The sequence below is a fragment of the Tinamus guttatus genome, unplaced genomic scaffold, assembly GCF_059628265.1.
Source record: "Tinamus guttatus ecotype Peru unplaced genomic scaffold, ASM5962826v1 Tinamus_guttatus_pri_ptg000384l, whole genome shotgun sequence".
In the NCBI taxonomy this organism is placed as follows: domain Eukaryota; kingdom Metazoa; phylum Chordata; class Aves; order Tinamiformes; family Tinamidae; genus Tinamus; species Tinamus guttatus.
The window spans coordinates 1,418,695-1,432,942 of NW_028288918.1; the positions used below are offsets into that span (position 1 = coordinate 1,418,695).

Below are 14,248 nucleotides of genomic sequence, written 5' to 3' on the forward strand. Positions count from 1 at the left end.
ATGCCTAGCTGAGATGAATGCTATGCAATTACTGCTCCCTCTCCAGCCCCGTTTCTCTGCACCACTGACATGCAGTTGCTCGGGAAAAATTGCTTGCCCCATCTTTTAAACATCTGCCAGGCCTTTCAAGCAAGGCAGGATTACAACTTGCCAGGTGGACCATGATGCTGTTGGCTCATTGTTATTCTGACCAGCAGGAAAGAATAGGGGAAAACCAAGAAAAACACATTTTCCATGGATTCTTGCATGCTGAAGCATAGTATTTTAGTAAAGTAACTCATTCAGAGTACTCATTACTCAGAAGTAACTCATTCAGAGAGTCAGGAAACATTATAAAGTGGCATGAACGCTGCTAACAAGATGGTATGGAAATCAGGCATGCCTTACAAGGCGAGGCACTGCCCAAAAATGAGATATCACACAAACCCTGGTGACCAAGCACCGTATGGGTTTGCCTTATCCTTTTGGTTCTGATTTATGTTTGCAGAGAATATTTCAATTCTGTCAATGTTTCCCTGCAATGAACTGTTGTCTTTGTGCTCAGTAAACAAGGAAATAATGTGGTGCGCTGCAGTATGTCAGTAACAGAACTAGCCAGCAAACTTGCATTATCTTCATCAAATGCTCACTCATTTTAAGCCTTAAAACAGCATATTTAAACTTTTGCTGTTGACTAAGAAAGCTATAGCTATTTTTTTAATGAAAATTCACCTCGTGTTCACCCAACTCCAAGGCAAAAGTTCTGAGGCTCCAAATCACTCCAGTGACTCACTTAGGGCCCTTTTGGCAATGAGTGGAGGAAGACTGGCATTTCCTGAGTGTAACTCAGCCTTTGCAGATGCAGCTCAGGTTTATTGTTTCAGAAAGCTTTTTGCAAGGAATGGGACAAATTTATCTGTATGAAAAACACTGTATCTGAGCACAGATCAGCTCATGACATTGCCCCTCGAGTCTTGTGGGAAAGTATTTTTCTTCCTTTTCAGATGACTCAAAACCAGTCCCCTTGTTACCACGTAAACTATCTTTAGTCCCTGGGTATTTATAAAATTTTATTAGATGAAACCATCTTTCTGAAGAATTTATAAGATCTTAAATAATAGAAACCTAACTAAAAATATCTCCAAGGCTACATTTGTTTTACTGATAATATGTTGAGTTATAATATGTTATTACACTTATCATATTATAACACCTGGATCAGTCTACAGAATAAGAACTGCTAATGTAATGGCTACATTTAACCTGCAGATTTTGTTCTCACAAATAAGAATGCAGATACGTACACTCCTGAAATCCTAGAAATCAGTGCACTTTCTATCAGTGACAGCTGTTACATGCACAGGTTATGTGCATCAGCTTATCAATACAGAATCACAGAATAACACAGAATGCTTGAGGTTGGAAGGGACCTCTAGAGATCACCTAGCCCAATCCCCCTGCTCCAGCAGGGACACCTAGAGCACGTGGCACAGGGTGGCATCCAGGCAGGTTTTGAAGATCTCCAGAGAAGGAAAACTCCACAACCTCTCTGAGCAGCCTGTTCCAGGGCTCTGTCACCCTCCCAGGAAAGAAGTTCTTCCTCACATGGAGATGGAATTTTCTGTGTTTCCACTGGTACCCATTACCCCTTGTTCTGTCACTGGCCACCATCAAGTAGAGTTAGGCCCCATTCTCTTCACATTCTCCCCTCAGATATTTGTGCATGTTGAGTAGATCTCAGTCTTCTCTTTTCTAGGCTAAACAGGCCCAGCTCACTTAGTCTTTCCTCATAAGATAGATGCTCCAGTCCCTTAATCATCTCACGGCTCTCCGCTGCATGCTCTCTAGAGGCTCCACGTCGCTCTTGTCCTGGGGAGCCCAGAACTGCACCCAATAGTTTAGGTGGGGCCTCACCAGAGCTGAGGAGAGGGGCAGGATCCCCTCCCTCCCTCGACCTGCTGGCAATGCTCCTCCTGATGCAGGCCAGGATCCCATTGGCCTTCTTGGCCACGAGGGCACATTGCTGACTCATGGTTAACTTGTTGTCAACCTGGACTCCCAAATTCCTCTCCATAGAGCTTTTGCAATATTTTCAAACCTATAAGATTATCTAGGAGTGGCAGTGCCATAATATCTGTGTTTCCGTTTATACCTCAGCACAGACTTTGTCTCAAAGAAACATCCTGCCTTTGTATTTCAGCCATCGGGATTCACATTTCCAGGCTATGACAGTGGATGTTCATAAAAATGCTGCAATTTTGTGTACTAATAAACTGAAGTCTTTTTTTAAACAAACAAAAATTTAGGATACCTGATTTAAGAACTGACAAGTAGTCATAAAAGGAAAAGGACATTTTATGTCTAGAATACACACTGCTTTAAGCATGTCTTATTTTCTGCTGCCACTTTCTATATAGGTAGATCCTGATCGAGAAAATTCCCATTGATTTCACTGAGCATTAAAAGAAGCCCATACATATCCCAGCTGAACTAGAAAAAAAAAAAGACAGAGCTTTTTCCTGGGAAGAAATTGTTATGATATTTGTGATGCACCATGATTGCTAACGAGTAGGTGTGATTCAAAGCCCTGTGTAAAACCTATGAGGTCAGCAGTGATCTCCCTACTTCAAAAACCTTCCAGAACCTCTCTGCCTCCCCTTTTGCACTGTCTTTAATCATGCAATCTTTGAACATCTGCCTTTCATCTTAGCAAAAGGACTCTGCAATCACAGGAGGCGTGCAAGGAGAAAATTCACTTTGCACTGTACTGTTAACTCAAGTGGTATTTACCAAGCGAACAACCTGTCCATCCCTTCCCGCAGATGCTGAGTTGTTTAGAACATATGTACCATGATCTCGGGCTGGTTAAAGACTTTAACATCAATCCCATCACATTAAAGAGGTGGCTGGTAAGTATTTCAGCTTACTGATATTTGCCGTTTTTCGAATTCAGAAATCAATAAACAAAATACTAAGGCATGGAATTCGCTTTGCTCACATGGGTGAGCCCCCTGAAAGCAGTCAATCTATACACATCCTTAGAGTGTAAGTACTGCTGCAAATGTTTGCATTCTTGTGGTCACAAATGACAATTTTTACCAGTTCTGCCTTTGTTTGATAAGCTTTCTGTTACTGCAAGCAGTTCATTTCTGGTGATTGCTGGTTTTGCCTAATATAAATAGAGACAGCAAGCCAGTCAATAAAATAATTGTTAGGGGTGTTAATCATGTTCTGAAAGAGCACAGAAGGAAAGGAAAGAAAAGAAATTGCTGAAAAGCTAAAACATTTTTATGCTTGGTCTTCAGTGTTGGAAATGTAGCAGAGATGCCAGACTTGCTAAAGATGATATCATATCAGAAACTAGGGTGACTAAAGAAGAAACACTGGTGCATTTAAAAAACAATATGTTTTCAGGCCCAAGGGGGAGTGTAAGAATGAAATTGTTAAAAAGCTGAAGTATATGTTGGCTTCCTAAGTAAAACCCATCAGTTTCCTAGAAGACTGCAGAATGGTAAATATACTACTCATTGTATAAAAAGAATCTGGGAATAACCCAAACAATTATAATTAGCAGAGCTGACATGTCTACCTGGCAAGTTTATTGGAACAATAACTAAAAACATCATGATGTGGAGTTCATAATATGAACAAGTTTCTTATGATTTCCAAGAAGAAGAATTATGTTTTATTAATCTTGCTTAATTATCTGAAGAGTATGCACAGAGCAGAGGGAGCTGTTTTATATGATTGATGTAGACTTCCAGAAAGGTCTAAACAAATTCCTCACAGTCAGAAGGTGTTTAGAAAGCAAAACACTGAATTCATCATACCCATATGTACATCAAGAGCAGAAAGTACCTGAGTACAAGCGCAGTTATATCGGTGACTGTGACTAGTTGGTGTACTGCTGCAGCCCAAAGCTAGAGAGGTATTAGGCTAATTAGAGATTGGAATAAGGGATAAAATGGATGAATATTAATATGTCTCTATGCAAAGCATAAGGCTCACCTGGAATTTATGTGTTCCACTGGTTAAGTCATTTTAGAAAAATACTATGACTACATTTAAGGAGATTAAAAAAAAAAAAAAAAAAAGAACAAGATCTGGGAAATCTCTCCCTGAAGGAGACAATTGAAAAGCTTAATATTGTTGACCTTAGAAACTAGCTGAACAGAAGGGGTAGGATGAAACCCAGTACAATCAAGACTAGCACAGGGCATATCAAACAGAAAATTTCCTCCTTCTGTCTCACAGCCTGCAAGCCTGGGAAGCAAGGTGATATGTCAACACACATCAACATACCCACCCACTAGCATTACAGCAGGTGGCTTCCCGTTAGCTTGTTTCTCCAAGTCATTTTTTACTGCTAGCATTTGAGAGTCTCCTTTGGAACAATGAGGGGAGTTTCCTATGTATTTTATACAAATCTTAGACATAGTGAGAATTCCTTCCTCCAATACTAGCATCACAGAAGGAAAGGCAGTTAAAAAGCCCCAATGAGTCTGCCTCAAGCTGTGATACTTTCCCAGTCAGACAATGGGCCTTGACTCAAGCTTCAGTGGGTGAGAAAGCTGCCTCCTGCGTAGACTTTCTTTCATCCTCCCACACCCCCAGCTACAGAAATATGGCAGAAAGAAGAGGATGACTAATGCAGCCCCCTCACTCCAGCCCTTCAGTGCTGTGAGTCAAGATTACCCCGGGATGCTCCATGCCCCTAGAACAGAATATATATGCTGAGTATATACATTACACTCAAGCAGTGCTGTGCAATGCCTCTGCATGAGCAATGTGTCTAAGCAGGGGCTGGGAGATACCACCCACCACCTGTGAGCCTGGCAGTCAGCCATATAGTGGAATTAGTTACTCATTTTAAAATAATTTAAAGTAATTTTGAAGTTTTTGCTGTAGAAGAATCTGAACAGATTTTGTAATGAAGCCCAAATATTTAATAAGTGGTGAAAGCCCATGCTGAGTGTCCATGCCTTCATCCAGAACTTTGCATTTCTAAAAGTCACATGCCATGTTAAAGAGTCTGATTCTGAACAGTCTTGAGGATGTTCTCAGCAAACCCCTTAGCTAGAGAAGAATTGCAGAATGCTATCAGTGTCTTTAATTCAAATGCAGGAATTAAGACATATGGGTAAGGACCCATTAGGCTACTAGGTCTTCAGCAGATGAGGTCCAGCAGTGCTGCTGATGTGCAGGAAAAGACACGAAAGGCCATGTAGTATGTTATAAATGTAACTAACTGTGCTGTGCCAGCTTCACCCAGTAGCAAGGACACACCAGAACTACTTTAGCTTTCATTTGTAATGAGAGTGTTTGGCCAGGGTCTATGGAGAATGAGAATACACGAAAGTTAGTCCCATGTGTCTACATGGCTGAATCTTGCTCATGCTGCATAGGGTAGAAAATCTACACAGGTATTCTACTGCAAAAGTGTTCACATCTTCAGTCTGCCAAGAGACGCATCCCAAAGCACCAGCTGAGTATTTGCAAATGAGATAACAACTACGTTTCTGCCTTGAAGATTTCCAAGCTGCAATTTGCATTCCATGAGTGAGGGGAATGAGGATGTACTTTGTGTTCTTTACATACCCCAAAGTGGCTGTTTAGCAGCTGCACAGTGTGAAATACAAATTCAGGATAAGAGCACAGGGTCCTATTTTAGGACTGAGATGCGTTTATGGCTGCAATGGGATGCTTACCCATGGCTATCTTGTACTAGAGAAAAGCTGCTACAAGTATTACCTGTCTCAGAGTTTACTGATTCTTAGGACTTTGGAAAAATCAGCGTGCTGTCATGGCCTTCACATAAGTAGCCCTGCACTGACTAGGAAATATGTCCCTTCTAGTGCAGTTTGGGGACACCCCTGCATAGCTGTTGACAAACTCTTGAAAGTTAAGGCAGTTTTCCCTTGTCCTTCCCCAGAAAGTGTGTCAGAAAGCTGTGACTTTGTATTAGCAGAGAAAAATACTGGGCTCCACAGGAGTCCTATAAGGACATATGTTGCTCCCAGGGACATTGTGAAGTATATGTATTCACAGTTCTATGTAAAAAGAGCTCTCCTGTCTCTGACTGCTCCTTTCCCTGTTTGGACAGCTGTGTATTCACGACAACTACAGGAATAACCCCTTCCATAACTTCCGGCACTGCTTCTGCGTGACCCAGATGATGTACAGCATGATCTCCCTCTGCAGCCTTCAGGTACGACCCCCATCTAGACAGCAGCACGTGGGGCACATGCTCCTTTACGGAACACCGCAAAACCTAAGCCATCTGGCTTGCCAAAGAGGTCACTGACTTCTTTGCTAATGATGAGTTTTGCAGTACCTGCCCTTTTTCAGTCCCTGGAAAAGGGAGGGCACATGTTGGGCTATGTATTGGGTTTTCACCCTTAGCTGAGCACTCAGCCACCCTCTCTCAGCCCCAGGCACCTCCTGGGCTTTCGGAGGCTGCTGCGGAGCTACCTGCAACTCAAGCATTTTCTCAACTTGTATGCAGAAGCCCTCTTGGCATTTAGATAGAATAAATAATTTACAAAAGCCAACTGAATTATGGTCCCATAGACTTGTGTTTTTCCTGTGACACAAAATATTTCCACTTTTTTTTTTCAAATCTCTGATTGCCCCTGAGTGATCTAGTGCAAATAATGCATTGCTTGCCATACCATATGCAAGATTCATATTGGACTTGTGCATTTTTCTAAACAAAAGGCAGCATTTCTTTTCTTTGACTTGAAAATCTGTGGTTGCACATTAATTTTATTTGTCAAAAATTCTTTTTTTTTTCTGTAGTTAAAAACCTCATAGTTTCTGGCCTAAGTCTCTTTCTTGCCAGCAGGAATATGAAGAAAAACAATTTTGCATGAAAGTTCTCCCTATTCAGATGCTGTAGCAATGTTACCTTTAATTTTTCTCACTGTCTTTATAACTTTAGTTAATACAAAATGTAATGACAGCTAAGATATCTTCCAGTTCTAAATAAACTAATCAAGATAGTCAAATGACTTTTAAGAGATTATATTAATACCTCTATGCTTTCATACAATTTCTGCAGTAATAGCAAGTTTGAGGCAAATTGTGTCCTCTGAGCTACTGTTATTTAATGCAACAAAGGCATATCTCAGTCATTTTTGTTGGAAAGGAAGGCAAAAATCTCTTTCTTGACTGAACTAAATTGAACTATGGAAACATATTTCATTTTGCTCATATTTGCATCTCCCTGAAATGTAAATGTGGACTTTTTTTTCTTCATTTCATTTGTGGGGACAGAGGAAGTTGAAATTGCAAGACTACATTAACGGTTTGTGCTTTGCAGGAGAAATTTTCCCAAATTGACATCTTGATTCTTATGACTGCTGCCGTATGCCATGACTTGGATCACCCTGGTTATAACAATACGTAAGGCAGTCTCTTGCTTTCTATTTACTAACATTTATTGGGAAGGTAGCACCTGCTGGCATTTCTGTGGATTAGGTTTTCCTCCTCACAGCTTGAACTGGCCACAGCCTTTCCCCAAGGCTCCACTGCTCACTCACACCTGGGCCAGGGCATTCCCCTTCATGCAGAAAATTCAGCTCTGGGTTGGGGTTGCCAGCTACCCCAGGAAAATGCTCTTTGAGCTTTTCATGCTGACACTTTCCTCTCTAATCCGAAGGGGCAAAAAAGAAAGGAAAAAGAGGAAATGTTTTACAGGTGAGAAGGCATAGAGTATAGCTTCACTGACTGACATGTAATAAAAATATTAATAAAATACAAAGGGTGATTTGTCTGAACATTATTTCACCATTATAGATTATGAAGTCTATTGTATTCTATTCACTATCATGTGAGGAAAGTAGAAGTGTTACTGATGGTCATTTCTGCTTTTGTGTATGTGAAAGAGAGAGGGAGGGAGAGAATCTAATGTATCTGTAGTCATTCATTAAATAAGGGCAGAAGCCGGTTCTGATTGAGAATCCATCTGTCAGTATTCGTGGGAGCTGAAAGAAACCCAAGCTGTTCCTTTGGATTTCATTATGTGTCGTTTTAAGCTACAGAGACTTGGGAAAATAAAATAAGCTACAGGGGAAAGAGTGCCTGGAGTGATATTAAAGAAATATTCATCTTCTCTAAAAGTCTGATTTAATACTAACAATCCCCAAAAAATATGGCTAATTGAATAAATGTTCAAAAGAATGTGAATAAAAGTAAGCAGCATGTTTCAGAGCAGCTGGTGCATGTCTGTAGGTCTTCTCACTGTTTCTCTTCATGTCAGCTATCAGATAAATGCACGAACAGAGCTTGCAGTACGCTACAACGACATCTCCCCACTGGAGAACCATCACTGTGCTGTGGCTTTCCAGATCATATCCCAGCCGGAATACAACATTTTCTCCAACGTGGACCAGGACCAGTTCAAACAGATAAGACAGGTATGAGTCGTGGTCCCATCTGTGTCATACAAGCTCTGCTCGAAGTTGCAGCATGCACAGACCTCCCTGCTGTACAAGGCAAGTGAATCATTCTCCCCAGAGGGTAGGAATGAAAAACCCTCACACTAGAAGGATCCAAAAGGGATTCTTGAATGACTTCCACAACTGCACTCCCTGGAATGTCTTGCTGAGAAATAATGAGCACATCCTGACTGTTAAAGCCTGTGACATTTTTTTGTGTGGATATTTATGTTATGGAAGGAGCCAATTAGCTCTGACTGGAAAAGGATTAAGCTCTCATGACAGCAGTTTATGCTTTGAGAGAACAATGTATTAATTTTAAGAAAGGCTTTGAAATTGGAAAGATTTAGAGCAGCTGAGCACTTTTGCCATTGGAAGAGGCTGTGGAGGCCTGGGAGACATCACAGTTATCTCTGTGACAGTGAACAATACCATAATTCCCATTACAGCTTTAAGGGCCAATATTGTTCTTACTTTCCATGTCACACCTCCCTTACACACTCAATGAAACAGCAGACCAAAAGAAGGCTCCAGTATTGTCCTAGACAGAGTCACTTATTCTGCCAATGCATGGGAAGCAGGTATGGACCAAATAGGACAATGAAAACCTGCAGCTTTAAATTAACCACGTATTTTCCAATCATAAGTTCTGCCTAGTAGGGGGATACCACCCCCTACTCCGCTGTCTGTGGCTGGGTACCTCGAAGTGCTTCATCCAAGGATGCCGAGTACACACCGCTCCACTGCTCTTTGTCCCTTCTTTGTGCTACTAGAGTCCGCTGCCAAACGTATGTTGCTTTCCAGGGAACCAAGAGTAGATCTCAGCAAACAGAATGTGAATTTTAACATCTTGTTTTACAACCCTATTTCCACACTCAGCCAGTCAGAAAGAAAAAGACTCACTTCCTCCAGAATATAACACCAGTATTATAGACCTAGCCAACCTCTAATATGCCATGACTGCTTTATAACTCCTTCCTAGTCTACTTTGTGGTTTGAAGTCAGAAAGCTCCCCTTTCAGTGTTACTAATATAATACATCTGGGGTTTTTTTGTGTGTATGCAATAACTCCACTTTTCTCTGCAATAATGGACTTTGTACACAATATTGAGTTAATATGTGAACATGTTTTCTTTGCTAGGGGATAATTACATTAATCCTGGCTACAGATATGGCAAGGCATGAAGAAATACTGGACTCTTTCAAGGAAAAAATGGAAAATTTTGATTATTCGAATGAAGAACACATGACCTGCGTAAGGAGATTTGGTGGATTTTCATGTTTTTGTGCACAATGTGATAACTTGCAGATGAACGTGCGTTTGTTTAAAAAAATCAAATTTCAAGATGTATTATTATAAAACAATCCTTTTTAACACCCTCTGCCCCACCAAAAGAATTACAAACTTGGAAGCACTTTGTATAGAATAAATCATTCTATCTATTAAAAAATCCTGAAGTGCCATCAGGAATCAAATACATTTACTCTATCAAGATACAAATTCTTATTGTCTGTTACTATGCAGAAAGTGTGTCCACTACAAATTTAAGTCTCTTCTGCTTCCTAATCCAATAGTCTTTGAAGTTCCTGGAAGTTTTTCTTCTGACTCCATCCAAGCACTCACAAAGAAAGAACCTTATGATCATTTGTGGTAAAATCTTAGAAGTTCTTCACGTGATACATAAGCACATGTTCCTCTCTAAAACATCCCAGAGTTACAGAGAGGAAAACTGAGGTAGAAAGGGGATAAGTCATTTACTCAGGATCACTGAGAGAATGGAAGGTATCTGTATCCTTTAAGACCTCTGATTTAATCCTAAAACTGCCTTTTCTGTCTGAAAGGCACAAGCTCTAGATAGGAGAAAAGGCCTGGCAAGATGACTGCAGTGTTAAAGTACTTCTCTTCTTTCAGCTGAAGATGGTCCTGATAAAATGTTGTGATATCTCCAATGAAGTCCGCCCAATGGAAGTAGCGGAGCCCTGGGTGGACTGCTTGCTAGAGGAATATTTTATGCAGGTAAGAGTGAACAAGAGACCTGGCTGCACTGATTGCTGCTGTTACTGCTCCCCACTTTGGTGGGAGCTGTCCTGTGGGCTGGCAGCCCGGCCCAGCTCCAGGATGGAAAGGCTGCTTTTACAGAGAGCTTCAGAAGGCTGTCGGCTACAGAAGGCTGCTCAGAAAGCAAATGGATGTAGCTCACTGTCATTTGTAGTTGAAAGACAGTAGCAACCTGAAAATCCTAATGCTATCAGACTGAAGCTTGTTCTCTGGAAAGGGACTGCCTTGCAAGTTCATGTGATAAATATAGAGAGAGAGCCAAAAGAGTATTGCAAGTGACGCACAGCTGCGGGGTCTGAGAAGCACAACAGGCTGGAGATACCTGTCTTGGAAGTTTCTTCCACACACTGACAGGGTGTGTGTAAAGGAGAGGCAGAGACCTCTAACAGTGTGTTAAAAGCACCTCTAGCTCCCTGCATTGACCTTTTTTTTAACCTCAAATTATTTTATCTGTGTGCTTTGCTGTTTTGACCTTTGAAGTATAGAGCAAAAGCACTACTGTGTGCCTGCAGACCCAAAAGAGCAGTGAGAAAGTCTTTACGAGGCTGTCTTTTTTGGATGCACAATCCATGACCTGCTTGCACACGAACTCAGAGAAATAGTGAGTCATGTAGTCAAGCAGGTAAGGTGCTTAACTCATTTCAGCCAATGGAACTATACTCATTTGTGCCAAAGAAAGGTCTGAACTGTGGTTTGCACAACACGGTCTAAAGCCCTGAACACATATTTTTAGCTTTCTCTTGTTGAGTCTGTAGAAATTATGAATCCCTGGATGAGCTGGCGTTAGCTTTAGTCATTATTAAAGAAGGTTTCTAATTCCTGGTTGAATACCCAAGAAGAATAACTCTGGAGAATGAAGAAATCAAGAATGGCAAAGAGCCATTACCACCTTTCTAAATGCTCAGGAATATTTTCCCCCATAAGCCCCATGTGTTGGCAGTAGGAATTAGGTGGCCTCATTGCCCTGTAAGCCTGAAGGTGACTGCTTTCATGTCAGTGCTGTGCAGATCTGTCTAGATGCTTGCTCTGAACAGAGCAGGATATATTACTAGCGTGAGGAAGTAGATTTCTATTCTGTTTTCTTTTGAGATATACCACTGAGTATATCATTATTTATCAGCCTACTCAGCACATTAGTCTCCTCATTGGCTTCTCATTAGTATTAACATGGAGTTAATATTTATTCATATTTGTTCCAGAGCGACCGAGAAAAATCTGAGGGGCTTCCAGTGGCACCTTTCATGGATCGTGATAAAGTGACCAAACCAACGGCACAGATTGGATTCCTTAAATTTGTTCTCATCCCCATGTTTGAGACAGTGACAAAGGTAAGTTATCAAATGTGAGAAGCAGAAATGGGAGTGTGAAGAATTTCGTTTTATTAGCCAGGGAGACAGGAATGCACAAGTTACACCTTTCCTTTCCATCTGTTTCCAGCATGGATAAGTGAGTGAATACAAAAGGAAAAGTTAGTATTCTCTTTTCATTTTTTTTTTTTTCATTTAGTTATTCCCAGAAGTGGAGGAGGTGATGCTCCAGCCTCTTTGGGAATCCAGGGACCGCTATGAGGAATTAAAACAGATAGACGATGCTATGAAAGAGGTAAGCTCTAAGTACCTCTTCTATAAGGCAATCTTTATAACTTAATAAGTCAAACGTAATAATTTAATACTAATTTAATTACCAAATAGTAGGAATGTTTATGGCATAATCATATGCCTAAGGAACACATTCACTACACCTAAGTGCAGAAAGGAGAGCATTACAGCGTTGCTCTCTGTAGGCTTTTCCTAACAAGAACAGTTTTATCATGTGGACAGGACACTATCTGTCACTCTATCACTAAAATAAATTGAGAAGTGCCCTGGAGCACCAGTTGTGCTGATACTCTTTGGTATGTGGGAAATGAAGGTTCCTTTACTTGATCTCTCACTGGCTGAGTGAGGGGAAGAGCAGCTTCCTGCCATCACTCCCACCTCCTCCAAAGCATTGTGGAGGGAACAGTCCTCTTCTCAGCAGCACAAAATACTGAGGCTAACTAATCAAAGAGTACAAGTTTTGAGGGCACTAGCTTATAAAGAAGAAGAAAATCTTCCAGGCATTCTTCAGTTTACAATAGGTATGCGGAGCACTCCTCAGAGGAGGGAAAAAAAAAAGCTCAAAGATGACAGTGAACCTTTCTGAGATCTTGTTGTTTTTCAAGCTGAGCTGAAATTTAACTTCTGGTTTGCAGAAGCTGTCAAAGCAGAGTTGTTATACAGACCGATGGAGCTGTAATTACAGTATACAAGAGGTCTTGGGAAAATGAGGACTGCTTCAACTCAGAAATACCTTGAAACAAAAGCAGGTAGCTAATAGTCCTAGAGCCTAGCTCAGCATATAATGAGAAATACTAAGTTCTAGCCTGTGAGATACCACATAACTGCCTGTTATTTCCCAGGAAATTTAGCACACACCTTGCGGGGAGAGTAGCACCGGACCCATAGCAGTGGGGGCACTGCGTGGGTCAGCAGTGCTTATTCCGCTTTGCTCTTCGTTTCAGCTGCAGAAAAAGAAAAGTGAAAGCTTGACCAGCGGAAGCACCGAAAAGTGAGCAGAAAAAGACCCTGAGCAAAGCCCCAAGGTCGTTTTTGTGTTTTCGGAACTATTATCTTTGCCAAGTAGACATGGGGACTACATCAGCAGCGTGTCCTCCAGAGAGCTTACCAGCCACCCCATGCCCGTGGCCTGCTTGCATGGGCAGCGCCATGGGCAGGCACTGACGGCTCCCCTCGCTCCAGAGCACGTGCCACGGATGCTGGCAGGACCGCCGTGCGGACGAGGTTGCAGCAGGACTCAACCACTCGGCAGGTCTGCCCTTCTGGGGACCACTGGGAATTAGACCCAGAATCTACAGAGACAATGCGGAGTTTTGCTAAGGAGCCTCTTCTGGAAGATGAAGCCCGAAACCAAAAAAGAACATCATTCAACTCCAGATACTGCATATACGTGTCCAGCAGTATGCTAATTACAGCATAGCTTGACAGATGCTTATATTCTGACAGGGGGTCTAGCATATGATTTTGTTTTCCTCATAGGCCCTAATGACACATTTCTCTGTATAGTACTTTGAATTTTATAGTGTTCACAGTACAGCCCAATATATTGGATGCAAATTTTCTTTTCTACACTAGGAGAAGTCAGAAGAAACCTTAGTGTGTTTGCCAGTTTGCTTTTTGGCCTCTGGTGCAGATAGGCGTCAAGGGATCCTTCAGCATGAGCAAAGGGAGCTCACAGCTGAGACTACCATGCAAACATATTTTTACCCTTACGGTTGCAAAAAGCAGGAAAAACTTTTGAAGGTGTACAGCTATTTGTTTTTTTACTTTCAAACTGATCTGCTAAATAATATATTCTTCTATAGAAATGAGTATCATACTTGTTTTCTTTTGATATCCACAAAAAAATTGCCTCCGTTCCCAAAGATGAACCCTCTCGTAACGAACATAAAGTGAGAGGCTGCAAGGAAGTGGGGAGGGCCTGGACTTCTTGAGAGGAGAAGTTTTGGAAACGTCTATTCTGTGGCAGCATTGCATTGTAGGAGCAGCACTGGAGCAGCTTCCCTTCCACCAATAACTTTGCACGTGCAACCCAATGGCCTCTCTGGGTGAGGCCTCACACTGTGGTGAGGCCAAAAGAAGAGAAGAAGCCCCAATTCCTGGCCCGCAGGAGAGGCGACCCATAGCCATGTCACTTGGTTGCCCCTGGGTCTGCACCATACCCTGCAGTCCCT

At 41.7% G+C, this 14,248-nt stretch overlaps 1 protein-coding gene across 1 annotated transcript in view; it reads left to right on the plus strand.

Moving 5' to 3' along the window:
• PDE9A (phosphodiesterase 9A) overlaps positions 1–13,087 on the plus strand; it is a 48,860-nt gene extending 35,773 nt beyond the window's left edge. The window contains exons 10-18 of the mRNA XM_010227170.2: positions 2,802–2,888; positions 6,083–6,187; positions 7,301–7,383; positions 8,240–8,396; positions 9,559–9,672; positions 10,330–10,434; positions 11,676–11,804; positions 11,983–12,078; positions 13,019–13,087. Coding sequence (XP_010225472.1) covers positions 2,802–2,888; positions 6,083–6,187; positions 7,301–7,383; positions 8,240–8,396; positions 9,559–9,672; positions 10,330–10,434; positions 11,676–11,804; positions 11,983–12,078; positions 13,019–13,069 — 927 coding nt within the window. The 3' untranslated portion in view covers positions 13,070–13,087. The remainder of the gene's footprint in view (positions 1–2,801; positions 2,889–6,082; positions 6,188–7,300; positions 7,384–8,239; positions 8,397–9,558; positions 9,673–10,329; positions 10,435–11,675; positions 11,805–11,982; positions 12,079–13,018) is intronic.
• Positions 13,088–14,248: the final 1,161 nt, after the last annotated feature.